General features: G+C 43.4%; 1 protein-coding gene across 1 annotated transcript in view; it reads right to left on the reverse strand.

The window, feature by feature from the left end:
• CPZ (carboxypeptidase Z) overlaps positions 1 to 17352 on the reverse strand; it is a 126685-nt gene that overhangs the window by 34021 nt on the left and 75312 nt on the right. The window contains exons 7-9 of the mRNA XM_040335359.1: positions 16789 to 16947; positions 9932 to 10067; positions 6651 to 6790 (exon numbers count right to left, since the gene is read on the reverse strand). Coding sequence (XP_040191293.1) covers positions 6651 to 6790; positions 9932 to 10067; positions 16789 to 16947 — 435 coding nt within the window. The remainder of the gene's footprint in view (positions 1 to 6650; positions 6791 to 9931; positions 10068 to 16788; positions 16948 to 17352) is intronic.

Consider the following 17352-nt stretch of genomic DNA (forward strand, 5'->3'; position numbering starts at 1 on the left):
CCTTCTGAATTACCAACAAAGTTGCTAAAAAAAAGGTAGTGTTAAAAACAAAAAACATTTAAATAAAATTAAGAATATTTTAAAGCGCCCAACCCCCTGTGGAAATACGATTGCACACGTAGGTCTCTCTCACACATGTAAATGGTGATCACACCATGTGGGGTATCACGTGAATGTCAGAATGAGAACAATAATTCTAGCACAAGATGTCCTGTGTAACTCTAAACTGGTAATCTGTAAAGGCTTTTAAAGCGTTGTCTATGGAGATCTTTTAGCTACCATAGTTTGGTGCCTATCTTTTTCATGGGCATACACAATTTTAAAGCAGGATATGTGAGGTATATTTACACAGCGTCACATCTTTTATATTTTACCAAAAAATTGCGTATTATGTCATGTATTCATTAATCTCCCTGGCGGTATGATTGTCAGATTTTTTTTATCTCAAAAGCAGTAAATTGTTTTGCTTAGAGATTTGGCATTTTATATTGTAGACCTGTAATTCTTAACAACAACACACTTAAATCTTTCCAAACAAGAGTCTAGTAGACATCCCAGGTATGATAACATTTTAAACACAAAATAATAAACTATAATATAATAAAATAAATAACAGTAAAAATATAAATAATAAAATGAATTTACCAAGATTCACTATAGCTCAATTCTGCAAGTGTTCTAATTTATTATCGCTGTTTTGTATTTGGTCTAAAACCACTTTTGACGTAAAAGGGACACTTTTTGGTTGCCATGGACAATCTCAAGTTTCCAGGCAGAAAATCGTATATATATATATATTTATTGGGCCAAATTCTCAAAAGAGATACGCAGACTTAACTCCATTTTTCTAATTTTACACGGCGCGTATATTTGCGCGCGATCGTCAAAATGACTTAAGCAAAGATTTCCGTATTTTCAGCCGTACTTAAAGTAGTTACACCTGCGCATTCCCGGGCGCAAATTACGCTAGGCTCGCCGCTGTTTTTGATAGGCAAAGATGCAAATGAGGGAGTTAGGGCGATTCTCAGAATTAAGTGTGTGTGCCGTATTTTCCGCCCTGTGCGCACCTGTTAGTTTTTCTGACTAAATTTCCACATTATAAAACCAGCCCTAATTTTACACATGCTGTGGAAGGGTTTGCAGAAGGGAGTTACAGCTCTAGTTGTGAAGTTTGTTGTTGAAAAATGCCAGGACCAGCAATGATTTTGACGGCACTTGCTGCCTTACAGGCACAAAGGAGGAGGAGGGCACAGAGGAGGAGGATGAGGGCACAGGCGCGTGTTTATCGGCCACGCCGTGATATTTGGCAAATGCCAGTTTATGAGGTCATTGGCAACTACCGATTTGATAGGGAGGCCATCCTGGAGATTACCCAACTCCTTCATGAGGATCTAATCGCCCCAACCCTACGTTCCCATGCCCTGACACCTCTGGAAAAAGTTATGGCAACACTGCATTTTCTAGCGAGTGGCTCCTTCCAGCGAGCATCTGGAGGTGTGGCTGGGATGGTGCAGTCAACCATGAGTAAATGCCTACATCAGGTGGTCCCTGCCATACTGCGGCGCATGAGCCATCAGTTTGTCATGCCCACCCAGGAGGACCAGCGTGTGCAAGCAATGACAGACTTTTATAATATTGCTGGCTTTCCTAAGATCATCGGGGCGATTGACTGCACCCATGTGGCACTCCAGCCCCCCCATGATACTGAACACCTGTTCAGAAACAGGAAAGGCTGGCATTCAATCAATGTCCAGATGATTGTCGATGCACATGGCCTCATCTGGCACGTTTGTGCCAAGTTTCCCGGCTCGTGCCATGATAGTTTCATACTAAGGCAGACCAAGATCTACAGAGACTTGGAGATGAACGTGTATGGAGACAGATGGCTGATTGGTGAGTGACATTGGTGTCAGGTATGCCCCCCCCATGATGGAGACATCACAAGGGGCACATGCATGACTAATATTCTCCTGTCTTTTCCCTTACAGGTGACTCAGGATATGCATTGGGACCCCACCTGATGACCCCCTTTCGGAACCCCCAAACACCCGGAGAACGAAAATACAATGAGGTGCACGTCCAGACCCGGGCTATAGTTGAGCGGACTTTTGGCATGCTAAAGTCACGATTCAGATGCCTGGACAAGACTGGGGGTACACTATTGTATTCCCCAGACTTTGTGTGCAAAATTATTGGTGCATGTTGCATACTGCACAATTTTGCATTAAGAAGGGGCATGCATGTGGAGATATCTCCTGACCTAACCCCCCACCCAGGCAACCCCCCCCCCAAACCCCTCTACCCGGTCTGCTGAGGGCCAGGCTATCAGGAGACAACTGTCTGAAGGCATCTTTGCCCAGTAAATGCATCCTAATACAATTTTTGTTTTTGATTTGCCAAGACCAAATCACAGAGATTATGTGACCTTTAAATCTTTATTTTGCTAAATAAATGCACATTACTTATATGCCAAACAGAATGTTTATTTTGATTTACAAAACGCACATTAATTATCTCACAATGAGAATGCATGAATGCACGTCACTGTGGTCCCTAGCACAGACACATCACATGCACATAGAATTGGATTAGATCCAAGTACCCCCCCCCCCTTTGGTACTTGGGAGCAGTAACGCCCCGCCACGGCTCCAATTATGTCACTGTGCATTCATACACCATTCAGGAACCTAGGATGACTTCTCCCTGGTCCTGGGGATCCCTACTCCACCAAAACTGAGGGTGACACCCTTATGTTTTCAGGAATGCCATCCCCCCACATTCACACATCATTCACACTACCAAATCATAAGTACAGTGTAAAAAAAAAAAAAAAAAAAAAGTACCCCTGCAACTTAAGGATGTTGCCGAGTGCTCCTTCTGGGCTGCCCACGGGCACGGTCACGGGGACGGCCACGGGGACGGCCACGGCCAACTGGGGGATCTTCACGGGGGGGGTCTGTGCAGGGGAGGGAGTATTTTCAGGGGGGGGGGACTGTGCAGGGGAGGGAGTATTTTCAGGGGGGGGGACTGTGCAGGGGAGGGAGTATTTTGAGGGCGGGGGGACTGTACAGGGGAGGAAGCAGCCTCCCCTGGTGTCTGTCCTCCTGCTGGCCTTCCCTCCAAGGCAACGGCTATCCTTGTCAGACAGGAAGTTATGGCAGCCGTATTGGCCTGCACAGCCCGGGTATTGGCCTGCACAGCCTGGGTGAGGGCAGTCACCTCCTGGGCCACACCTGTTGTGGCGTTCCTCAGGTCCCACAAACAGGTGATGACCCCCACGGAGTTGGTGGCCACGTCACCCAGTGACTCCCTCATTGCACCCAGGCTGCGCTCCACCTTGCTGATAGTTTTTTGTATTGCAGACAGACTGCGGGTCTGCCGGACATTGTCCCTCAACAGACTGACCGGCAGACGCACCAACCCCCCCCTGTTTTCAGGGGTCGGCATCCTACTTGCCCCTGAGGCTTGTGGCCTTGGAGGAGGAGTTGGAGTGAGCCATGGGTGCTGCTGCATGTTGGAGGAGGGTTGGAAGGGGCGACCCATGATGGTGGCCTGACTTCTGGGCGCCTGTGGGGTTCCCTCAGGGGATGATTCAAAAGTCATATCTTGGCCCATCATTATTTCCTGCCCAATCAGAATATTGTCATCTTCCTCCCCCTCATCCTCCTCCCACTCAACATCCAAATTAGGGGAGTTGTGGGCACTCCCCTCCCATGGCGAATCCTGCCCTTCTTGGGACTCTGCATGAGCCTGTCTTGGGGGTGGTGCAGCAGCCTGCCCTGATGGGCCTGCAACCTCCTGACCTGATGGGCCAGCAACCTCCTGACCTGATGGGCCAGCAACCTCCTGACCTGATGGGGCTGCCACCTCCTGGGCTGATGGGGCTGCAACCTCCTGACCTGATGGGGCTGCCACCTCCTGACCTGATGGGCCTGCAACCTCCTGACCTGATGGGGCTGCCACCTCCTGGGCTGATGGGGCTGGCACCTCCTGGGCTGATGGGGCTGCCACCTCCTGGCCATCTGGGGAGGACACAAAACAATCACAGGTTGTTGGATCCATACACTTGGCACATCTTCCCTTCCCCCACCCACACATGCTAATCACCAGATAGAAATTCCAAAAAATTACCTGTCCTCATAAGAGGATCATTGTCAAAGCCAGGCAGGCCCACCACCTGCTGTGGGTGGAAACACTGGGCCACTGCCCATTCCTCCTCACTCATCCTGACTGGGCAGGGTCCCCCTCCTCCAGTGCCCCTGGTATGGGCATGCAGCGTTGCCAGCTTGTTCCGGGACACGCTCCTCAAGTCATTTATTTTTTTTTGAACTCCAGCGATGGTCCTGGTCTCCCCCCCCCGCCGCATTGATCCGATCGGTGATCTTTTGAAGGATCTCCTTCCTCCTGGCCGGGGTGGTGGTGTGGCTCTCAGGGCCATGGAGAAATCGCCCAAATTTAATGACGCCCTGAGCAAGTATATGCTTCTCTGCCGGTGAAAAATTTAGCTTCCTGCGCTTGGGAGCCATGACAGACAACACCCAGCAACAGGGAACTCACCCAACAAACAAACAACAATACACACACACACCAAAGAAAATACAAACAAGCCAAAATAAAAAATAGACAGACAGCTACTATTAATTCGAAAACAAACAGGCAAAAAAGGAAAACAAAAAATATAAACAAAACCAAAAAAATACTATTAGGAAAAACAAACAGGCAAACAATCAAAACAAAAAACAAATTATCAAAAACAAACACCAACTATAACCTCCAACTCCACAAACACTTTTCTCACAAAACAAAACAAACACTGACAAACGTTCAAAGCAGAAGCAACTTGCTTTAGGAAGGGAACACAGGGAAATACTTTTGCAATTGAAGTGTGTTTGACTGGGGCTATTTAGACACAGGGCGATCTTCAAACTAAGTACGCTTGGCCTTTTACCTATCTCACTGATTGCGCTGACCAAAGTTCAGCACATGCGCATTGAGGTCCAGATTCGCGCGCGCATGCGCAGTACGGCCGGCACTTCATTTGCATGGGGTCACGGCTCATTACAATGAAGCACGCCCACTTCATTCCCACTTGCCATAACCACGCCTTAGGCATTGAAACTTAAGTTAAGGATGGCGCAGTTTTGTGCGCAAATGCACTGAGAATACGGTAGTTACGACACCAACTTAGGGCGCCGTAACTTAAATGACATAAGTTAGATAATCCTAAATTTAGACATGGTTTTGAGAATTTGGCCCATTGTGTGTGTGTCTGTGTGTGTGTCTGTCTGTGTGTGTATATATATATATATATATATATATATATATATATATATATATATATATATACACACATACACATACACATACATTAATTATATATATATATATATATATATATATATATATATATATATATATATATATATATATATATATATATATATATATATATATATATATATATATATATATATATATATATATACACACACACACATACACTATATATATATATATATATATATATATAAACATATAAAACTACATGCAGGGCACTGGACAAAGCATGAGAGACACAAGGGAGGTGAAATGATTTGATACAGTAATGTAATCTGTAAGGTTACAGTGTACCTTGTTATTTTTTTTGTACTTTTTGAATTTGCCGCCGGGCTCCGCCCTCGTGCCTCATGATGCTCGCAGGGAACGGAGTCGGCACACAGAGCATCAGGCAGAGGACACAGCCCACAGACACAGTAGGGGGACATCGCAGGACCCTAGTGACAAAGCAAGTAACTTGGACAAGGATCCTGAGAAGCAATCCCGAGTGCGGCTCGGGGTTACCACTAATGGAACTTAAATTTAACACCGAGCCACACTCGGGATTACCGCCAGGGAGGTTAAAGTATTAATCCAAAAAACTTGTGTTTGAAATACCACTGCACAAATACCATTTAATTCTCTAGGGCCTCTGCAAAAAAATAATAAAGTATATTATATATAATTAAATAAAATGTTTGGGGGTTCCAAGTAATTTGTTAGCAAAAAAAATGATGATTTTTTTACATACCAGAAAAGTGTCAGAATTGGCCTGGGTGTAAAGTGGTTAAGTTAGAGTTTGGGAACCTCATAAAATGCATTCTATTAGATCATCACTTTAGGTCTTGGCCAGTTAAATAAGTTAGTATGTTACAGGATTTTGAAGTGGAAATATTCTCTAGCTTTCACTGCAAAGAAGGGCCTTTCTGACAAGTGATGCTATTTGGAGAAAGATGAAAAAGAATGCCTGATGGTGTGGAGGAATGCAAGATTGGCAGTCTTCAAGCTGAGGAAAAGAATAATGACATAGGTTATATCTGGAATTTGTTTCCCTTAAATGGTTCTTTTTTTTTGTTTTATACCGGTTTGAGTTACTCAATCCCCACCTCTCCTCCCCTCCTGTGCCACTGGCCAGTACATTGGCCCATACGTCAAATATCAATAAGGACAGTTAATGAATGGAACAATTGAGCATTTCCTCCTCGGCCTTGAAAAGACCCCCTCTGCCTTCTACACCATCCTCCCTACCCCAGTCTCATTCACAGACTTCAAACTGACATAGGAGTTGAAATATTGTGTCATAACTCTGCATGCTAAAAACCTGTGCACTGTACCATTTCAATGAAGCTCAGCAAAGATTCTTTATTGTCTTTCCAGGCCGTATACAGTTCATCCACAGTTGGGAACTTCTCACATCCCAGCTCCAGGGTAAGTTCAAAACAATTTGTGTGGAGATAGCTGAAGTCTGACATTCCTGGAAGAGAATACGATTATATGAAGCCAGTACTGACATATCACATACTACATGAAATATGCTAAGAGAAAAAAAAATAGCTGACCATTTGTTTATTTCAATGAGGCCCCATACTCACGACCAAACATGTCTGCTGAAACTGGCCCGCAGGCCAGTTTCAGCAGACATGTTTGGTCGTGTGTGGGCGCGAGCGGGCCGAATTCCAGCAAACATTTGCCCGCCGGGCCTTTTCCCAGCAGACAAATATTCCTGGACTTGTTTTAAAACAGCCCGCTGGAATTCAGCCCGCTCGGACATGTACGGTCGTCAGTACAGACCTACCGTACATGTCCAGGCGCCCGCCGTCCCTCGCATGCGTCGAATGACTTCGACGCATGCGTGGAAGCATTTTAAAGGCGGGCCGCCCACGTCGCCGCGTCATTGTCGCGGCGACACCGCGTCATCGACGCGGCGACACCGCGGACACGCCCCGCGTATTGTTTACGCGCGGACTTCTGTACGATGGTGTGTACAACCATCGTACAGAAGCCCTCTGGCAGACATGTATGGTGAAAACGGTCCGACGGACCGCTTTCACCATACATGTTTGTCCGTGTGTACCCGGCCTGAGAGTTAAAAAAAAGTGATCATGCATAGAACTGACTATTGTCAAGAGTGGGACATTTAATGTAAAACTGAAGCCAAACTTTTTTCTTTGGATACTGTATAGAAGGGCTAAAACCTCTTGTCATCTGGGTCTCATTGGGGAGTTTAGCTCATCCTGTATCATAGCCACAACAGGATGTGAGAAGTGAGGGAAGTCCCTGCTAGTCACCAGAACTAGAATTCTTGTTCTGGTGACTGTAGTGATATATTGTATAGTGGTTAGATAATTAATATTTAGGTATTAGTATGATGTTCCAGTGGCAACCCAATTCTTCCAGAGAGATGCAATTTTATTTGATTTCCAACACAGAACAAAGTCCAATACTTGCAACAGATGACAAAAATCCAACAGTAAATATGGCAAAGAATAATAGCTTCAGATTGCATCTTTCCTAGACCTGTGCCTTCGTAAATCAGAGAAAGACAAGACAGAACTCCAGATTATATTCCCTATACACTGAATGGCTGAGCAATTTGATTGGCCTTCTCCATTAGGTCGTTGATCTACCCTCTGTCTTTCAGTGTGACAGATAATGACCCCCAGCCAGAAACAGCTGCAGTCATCAACTCCCCTCATTTGCATTCTTGCATATTAACATCAAGTCGCCTTTGATATGTGCAATTAGATTAACAGATAAAGGTTGTACAGGCCACATTGGTAACACCTTTTTGATGTGTAAAATGGACTTGTCCTGGAATGCCTACATATAACACTATATATTACATATTACAACAGTGACCACTTAAGAGTTGGGATTTTCTTTCACTTTTAGTGAGAACGGTCACCAGGACAAACAGAGGATTAATCTCCCTAACAGGGAGAGCAATTAAAACCTGACAGGTGTTTTAATCCCTCTCCACTCTATCCAAGACTAAAAATAACGTTTTATACTTTGAGACGATACTTGGGATGATTGTGGTCATCACTGTGTCTTTATGGTGAGAACAGTCAGCAAACACTGACAAATAAGAAACTTTTACTAGAATAAACAGTATCAAGTAAGGTGTGGAAAAGTAAGCGCCATTAAAAAAAAAAAAAAGAAGGGTACAGCAATGTTCTATTCAGGGCCACAAACATTATGACGGGGCTCTGTGGGATTTTGAGCCCTGACAACCCTTGTTAAAGCTAAATTAAAGTCTGTTTAGTTGTTGCTAGTGTTTTTTGATTCTGGGCATGAGCATCTTGGATCTCCTTTTTGTCTGTTTTAGGTTCACCCCTTTACTGTATTCAGGCAGATTCCCAGCTATCAGCTGTCACTAAGCAGATCAGCTAGATGCTCATCACTCTCAGATTGGGTAGGGACTTCTGGAGGGAAAATGTGCACCCAATTTGGACTCGCCTACCTTCAATTATCTGCCTTCTGATATGAGATCAATCAAGATCAGCTGTCCCGCCCGTCCATACCTTTTTCGCGGTTATCTTTTGTTGGGGGCAACCACTGTTGCTCACTTTTGTAGGTGGAAAGTGTGATTCAGGACTTTAATGGACGGTTATGTTCAGTTCAAGCCTTGGTTACTGAGAGTTGGTGTTTGTTATTTATTTCAAATATTCTTGGCTTGATTTTAGTTAAATAAAAAAAAGGAGTTTAATGGAAGTTCATTAAGAAATGTCTTCCTGCACTTTTAACACATATTTTCAAAATATATTTTGTGTTTGTTGTTTCATTTAACTAACCCTTTTATTTCAGTAGGTTTATTATAATTTGTTTAAAGGGATGCTTATAGAGTTTGCAATCCCATGCCTTGTTAGCATAAAAACCTGTAGCAGTGCAGTCTCAAATACCGGAACCCCCGCTGCCGCCCCCCCTCCCCAACTTCCCCACAACAGCCCTCAATGCCCAAGTATTGTCACATGAAGGGTAGGGAGGCAGACCTAAGCCTAAGGCCTCGCACACACGGCCGAACATGTCCGCTGAAACGGGTCCGCGGACCAGCTTCCGCGGACATGTCTGACCGTGTGTACGGCCTAGCGAACAGGTTTCCAGCGGACAAAAGTTTCTTAGCAAGCCAAGAAACTTGTCCGCTGGAAAGATGTCCATTGGACATGTCCGATGGTTAGTACGACTCGGACATGTCTGCTGGTTATGACGTATAACCAGCGGGCCGAAATCCCGCGCATGCGTCGAATTGATTCGATGCATGCGTGGAAGCATTGAACTTCCGTGTTGGAGAACGTCGGTGTCTTCTACGTCACCGCGTTCTCTGTCCGCTGGGATTTTGGTTTGATGGTGTGTACACACATCAGACCAAAAGCTCCCAGCAGACATGTCCGATGAAAACGGTCCGCGGACCGTTTTCATCGGACATGTCTCCTCGTGTGTACGGGGCCTTAGAGCACATGACAACTTTCAAAAAGTTGGTTGTTGCATCAGAACACATTGTGGGGCATACTCCTATAAGGCAAGTGATATGACTAAAGCTTTAGCGATTTTTTAAGCTACACTTCAGCTTTAACATTTAAGCACATATGGATTTTTGTGAAGAGAACAGACCTACCTCCACTGAAGCTGTACCACTCAGCACCATTAATGATGCCCCCTTTTCTTACAAAATTTCCACCACATCTTTCTGTTGCTTGGTCTGACATTTTGGGATGTGAAGCAACATACGTCTTCGCAAGCATCGTAAATACCTGAATATGAAGAAACATTGGGACTTGTGTAAAGGAATCAAATTACAACATATGTTTTCATTCATGTACTATCCAATCCTCTCTATTGAAACTTAAACCCTCCATGCCTGAACAATACTAAAAGATATTTTGATTGTGAAATCGGTAAACAGAGCACTTCAACATGAAAAAACGGTGACTCAAAATTAACTTATGTTTAATGCAAATTGTTTCTCTGTATACAGGCCTGCACTCCATGGTCACCTTATTAAAAGGATAAGTCCATCTTTACAAGAAAAATAATAAAAACCGCACATTTTTTTGCAGGTAAAAAAAATTAGCATGTATTATTTTTTGTAATGGACCTTAAGAAAATGCACCCACAATCAGCAGATCATGGGTGTAATGCCACAGTCCTGCAGACTGTCTGTACCTGTCTGGCAGTTACACTCTGACTAGAAGACTTAATGAACCACCACAGTGCTCAACAGCACCCCGGTAGTTCATTGAGAACTCCGAGCTTGTAGTTTTTTGATTCCCAGAACACTGAATAGATGACACGGCTAGGCGGAGCCTCACATATTGCATTTTTTTTTACAGATTGTGACCGATAGCAGAAGGGAGAAGATCGGGTGTTCTGGGGGCCAGTGCATCTGTAACATGTTACACCCTGAATATAGGTGTAACATGTTACAAAAGGTGAACTTATCCTTTAAAGTGCATGTAAAGTCTAAATGATAAATTACTGCCAGAACCTCCATTAGAGCCTGGCATACCACACTATGAAAATAATTTCTAAAAACGAGCATCTTTAGGCCGGTCACGTGAATCGCAGCCGCTTTACAGCTCCGATGGAAGACTTCTGTGGTAGGGGCTGAGATCTCTCTTTGATAACAGCTGGGGACATCACAGGGCCTCCAGCAGAAGCCCTGTCTCGGAGCTCTAAAGCGGCCGCGAGTCACGTGACCAGCCTGAAGATAGCTCTAAAGAGGCATTTACAACTCTTGTTTTTAGAAATGACTTTCAAAGTGTAGTATGCCAGGCTCAAATAGAGGGGCTGGCAGTGCCCATTGTAGGGTTTTACATTTTTAATGGGGGGGGTGGAGAAACACAGAGAGAGAGCTGACAGGCAAGGAGGAGAGGGGAGCAGAGAGGACATCTTCGGATGATGGAGGGATGCACTCCGACCACGGTGGTCAGGGCTCAGCAGCCTTGATTTTCGTGGTCAGTACAGGAGGAGATATAGGAAGTGGCAGGTTGAGAGTGTTTTTTTTTTTTTTTTTTTTTTTTACAGTTTAGGGGGGGCAGATTAGACAGCACAAGCACTGTGCTGCTTAATCTGCTTTAAGGGACCGGGATCCAGGATCTGGATTTTTTTTGGGGGGGGGTTAAACACTTTGAGCCAGATTCACAGAGAGATACGACGGTGTATCTCCTGATACGCCGTCGTATCTCTGACTTAGGCCCGTCGTATCTATGCGCCTGATTCATAGAATCAGTTACGCATAGATATGCCTAAGATCCGACAGGTGTAAGTGTGTTACACCGTCGGATCTTATCTGCAATTTAAAAATGGCGCGGGGGGCGTTCCCGCTGATTTACGCTGAGAAATATGTAAATCAGCGAGATACGCCAATTCACGAACGTACGCGGACCACCCGACGCAGTGTTGTTACGACGTTTCCATAGCGGTTTTCCCAGCGTATACTTACCCCTGCTTCTATGAGGCGCAGCCAATGTTAAAGGATTACTAAAGGATTTTTTTTTTTAGCTAAATAGCTTCCTTTACCTTACTGCAGTACTGGTTTCATGTCCTCATTGTTAGTTTTTGCTTTGAAGTAGCTGTAGTTCTGCTGTGATCTCCACACTTCCTGGTTGCCCGTTTCCTTATAACCATGGTACTGGGAGCTTTTCACGATGGTCTAAGCGGTCATTACTGTGTGTCTAAAACTCCTCAGAACCAATCAGATTCATTTTAAAAACAAAACACTGCCCTGGATTTGTTTGTTTTTGTTCTGTGGGTCTCTTTACTTCACAAAAACATGAAACCAGTTTAAAACCGAAAGTGAAACTAGAGGCACATTATATGATTGAATTTAATCTATTTTTAATCATTTTTAAAAAGGAATCAGTTAACTTTTATGTCTCTATACCCTGTAAACAGTCATTTCAGCAAAAAAATGTTTTTCCTTTAGTGACCCTTTAAGTATAGCCGTCGTTCCCGCGTCTTTTTTTTTACGTTGTTTGCGTACGCCGATTCAGAAACCCGCGCGTCGCAAGTTACGCTCACGCCGAAACCACTGACGTCCTAGTGACGTCAGTGGGAGCAATGCACGCCGGGAAATTTCTCGGACGGCGCATGCTCATTTAAATCTGCGCCAGAACGCGCCTGATTTAAATAGTACACTCCCCCTAGCCGCGGAATTTGAATTCCGCCGAGGGTTTTACGATCCGCCGCCGCAAGTTTGGAGGTAAGTGGTTTGTGAATTACCCACTTGCCTCTCAAACTTGCGCCATCGGATCTTAAATCACATAGATAATGCGGATCTAAAGATCCGCTGATCTTTGTGGATCTAGCCCTTTAAAGTGGTTGTAAACCCACTATTTGGACTTTTACCTACAGGTAAGCCTACAACATGGCTTACCTGTAGGTAAGGATAATATCTCCTAAACCTGCACGGTTTAGGAGATATTACCCCCGCAATGCGGGCGGCGCATGCGCAGGGGGGACTCCACGGCTGAAGGACCGGCATCGCCGGACCCTGCCGATTTTAAATCTCCCGCGCGCACGCGCGGGAGTGACGTCATCGCCGCTCCAGCCAATCACAGCGCTGGAGCGGCGATACCCGGAAGACACGCCGGAGCAAGATGACATCCTGCTCGGCGTGGACCAGGTAAGTGGTACACACCTCGTTCCGAGGTAAGTATTTCATAATAGGCTAGTATGCGATGCATACTAGCCTATTATGCCTTTTGCATTGCAGGTTTGGGGGAAAAAAAAAAAAGTTTATGCGGTTTACAACCGCTTTAAGTCCAACAGCTTAATAATGCGAATAGTTATGCAATAGTTTTATGTGACCGCAACGTCAAACATGAAAATATGCCAAAATGGTCGAGTGGTTCAGTTGTAGTCTTACCAAATGTGAAAATCTCATTATGTGAGAATTTAGCCTGCACTAAATTAATGCTTTGGGAAGAGGAGGTACAAGGTATTTGCTGTATACAGTAAATACATACACCAATAACCTAGACCAAAATCCCTAAGGAACATTTCCAATACTTTGTTGAATGAATTCTGACATTGTTTGTTTCTATCTAATACTAAATAGATGCACCTAAAACACTAGCCACAGTTTTAAAGCATCAAAACTACCCAATGCCCTCTGATCACTATATATTATGACAAAACCTGTATTTTACATCATCATTTCCCACCATGACATGACTATAGTCATGTCATCATTTTACAGACAGACTTGGGGCAACACAGATACAAACATGACATGACTACAGGCCACGGTCACAATACAACACAGACTCTACATTACAGAAAACCAACTCACATTACAAATATACTTCACTAAATGACTATTTGACATGTTTATAATATAACTTAATTACAATCAATATAAGGAACTATAACAAATCAACTACACTTGACAACTTTGCATTATAATATAATTATTTTAGATAAGGAACATAACACAACATGACCTCACCATGGATGGTTATAACACAAGCAGATTTTTACAAACTGACCATTCGACACAAAAGAAACATTTAGGCTTCCTTTGATAACTTTCTAAAAAGACAAATGTTGACTTACCCATAATCTTGCTGTACAGTGCAGGACACAGGCAAAATATTCATACACCGTGGGCTATAGGTGTGTACCTTCAGGTTATTGCACACTGGCAAAGCTTTAGAGGATACACCCTCTGAGTGCCTCCCCTACAACCCTACCCCACTCTGTGAATCCTCAGTTTTGTAGCAAGCAAATGAAAACTAAGGAAACTAAGGGAGGGTGGACTGTGTTCTGTATTGTACACCAAGACCTGGAAATTACAGGCAAGTCAAAATCTCCCTTATCCTAATCATACAGTACATGAAACAGGCAGAGTACTCATACACCATGAGATGTCCCTAAGCAATGAATAGGAAGGAACAAATATACAAAATATAGTATAGTAAAAAAAATAAAAAAACTGTACCAGCCAAAATATTATATATTAGTGCGCGATAGATAGATATATGTGTTGCTGCTTTCCACTGTCACAAGTTCCCTCATTTATACAGAATACAGTGCTGAAAACAAATGCACCCCCCCCCCCCTTCTCTTTCTGCACCTATTTTTTGTATTATTCTATTTTATCATCTGTATCCTAATATACAGATTATTTCTACTAATTACTACATGTTTGATTTTACTAACGATTTTACCAATACATGTTTTTCCTTGATTTTTAGAAGATGTATGACTGGCCTCTTTATCCCTTTCTTTGTTAATGATCTTTATTACATATTCTCAGTAAATATGTTTGGAATTTGATAGTGATATAATTGTTTTGATATTTAATTATTTTTTAGGGAATATATGAGGTCAATTTATTCTAGGATATACATTAGGTGATTTTATCATTGGATTAAACCGATTATGATTTGATGTATTGTACATTTTATTAATTAATACAGGTATGTTTTGTAGGAATTTTACAAATTTCTGCAATAAACGGGCAAATTATTAGTTACTATATTTTTCATAGCATGATTTGATATTTAATATCTGCATTTTGTACATGTGATTGGTGTTATTTAATTCATTTGTGTGATTGATGGGCACTTAAGTAGTTTGTTTTACCTCAAGATACATCTGATGTATTTGTATTTTATGGTGTTGCTTGTAAGGCCGCGTACACACGATAGGATGGCCAGAGGAGAACGGTCTGAAGGACCGTTTTCATCAGTCCAAACCGATCGTGTGTAGGCCCCATAGGTTCTTTAACCTTCGGTCAAAAAAATGAGAACTTGCTTTAAAATTGAACAGATGGACGCCTAACCGATAGGTCAAAACTGATCGTTCGTATGCAAAAGCATCGGTTAAAAACCTGCGCATTCTCAGAATCAAGTCGACGCATGCTTGGAAGCATTGAACTTCGTTTTTTTCAGCACGTCGTTGTGTTTTACGTCACCGCATTCTGACACGATCGTTTTTTTAACCGATGGTGTGTAGGCGCGACGGACCATCAGTCAGGTTCATCGGTTAACCGATGACAACGGTCCTTCAGACTGTTCTCATCGGATGGACCGATCGTGTGTACGATGCCTAACACTCATGGATGTTTTTACAGCAGCGTTTGAGCTTTTTTGCAGCTTAAAAACGCCACTCCATGTTATTAAATGGTCTCATACACACCATGGTGTTTTTGAGCTGTAACATGCATTGGTGTTTTTAAGCTCCAGAAAAAAAAACAGGACCAGGGCGTTCTGAGGCTCCAGCGCTAGAGCTGTAAAAACGTCAGTAAAAGGTGTTAAAACACGGTTTAACAAGACTTACCACTGTATACACAGCGGTAAGCCTCGTCCGCCGTTTCTCTGCCTCTATTCAAAATCCCTATAGGAGCCCATTAATTTGAATAGAAGTCGCACCACAAGTCGGATCAAGATGATGCAACGTGTGTGCTGAGAATCTTGAAGGGGAACCCCGGCAAAATATAAAAAACATTTTTTGCCCAAGGTTCCCTCCAAGACCTTTCAGTTTACTGTGGTCCACCATTGGAGTACAAACTCATCAGGATCCCCAGAACCATGGAAACCTCTATCCGAGTTCTTCCAATCATAGACTTTACCCAAAAGAACTTTAACTTTGCAGATACGTGGGGGAAGCCACAATTAGAGATAGTTAGAAATAGGACGTTTATTCATGTTATATATGTTCTGCTGAATTCTCTGTAAAAAAAAATCAACTGCTTTGAGCTTTGAGACATTTAGGGGTGCATGTTGAGTCTTAGCGTACTCCTAAAAGCACTATGGGGTATGTGCAACACCGCTTCAAAAAGGTTCATGGGTAAACAAGGGGAAGAACAGCTACGGCAATCAGTTGTTTGCATGGTACCTGGCAAGGTGACAGGTCCTTCAGTAGCGAGGGGTTTGATGTACTGACTCCCTCCCTAGGTGTCAGTCTCCTCTAGTCACCAGAGCAGTCCAGTGTTAGAGATCTAACCCTGATCGCTAGGTACATGGAAGGAAACATTAAACATAGGACACATATGAGACCAGTGTTTCATTCCGTTACTGGGAGTGAGATAATGGAAGTACACTGGGCTGGTGGAATGGGCAAGGGCTCTGCATGTCCCTCTGAATGCAACACATACATCAGTTGCAAGTGTGTAGTAACTTGGGACGGAAAATCTATAGAAGAACCCTGCACACAAGTGGCTCATCTTTGAATCTGGGACTGCCTTAATGTTTGATTATTTACATGACAGCAGCCTCCACCTGGTCCTGGGCATTGGAAATCACGCCTTTGGGAGAGTTGTTACCCCACATGCACAGGCGTAGATAGACCTCACCCTCATACTATATACGGAACCAGTACACAACACCTCCACCATGAACTGATCATTGGACATGAATATATTACAATTCTGTTACACTATATACGGACCCAGTACACAACACCTCCATCATGACCTGACCACTGAAACAGCTTTGCAAGCTTCTCTTGTATGTAATTTCCACTAACCTTTTCATCAGGAGTAGGAGAAAACATCTTTTCTTCCAAAGGGTGTTTTGAAAAGTCATAAGGATAGCTGACTACCAAGTCACCACCGTGAAGACTCCCAGACAAGACAAATGGGATGTTCCTCATCCATTTCATGACTGCTTTTGTCTCTGGCGCTACCTAGAAGAAAAAAAAACACATTCCACAAGAGTAAGTTTTTTGGAACAAAGTAAAGCGTATTTATACTAAAGAGAAAAAATGTGAACACTAAGGCCTCGTACACATGGTAGGATAGCCAGAGGACAACGGTCTGAAGGTCCGTTTTTCATTGGTCAAAACCGATCTTGTGTGGGCCTCATAGGTTATTTAACCCTGGGTTAAAAAAAATAGGAACTTGCTTTAAAATTTAACCGATGGATTGCTAAGGATAGGTCAAAACCGATCGTTAGTAGGCACGACCATCGGTTAAAAAACCCACGCATGCTCAGAATCAAGTCGACGCATGCACGTCGTTGTGTTTTACGTCACCGCGTTCTGACACGATCGTTTTTTAACTGATGTGTAGGCACATCAGACCATCAGTCA

Source organism: Rana temporaria, chromosome 1, assembly GCF_905171775.1.
Source record: "Rana temporaria chromosome 1, aRanTem1.1, whole genome shotgun sequence".
Taxonomy (NCBI): Eukaryota; Metazoa; Chordata; class Amphibia; order Anura; family Ranidae; genus Rana; species Rana temporaria.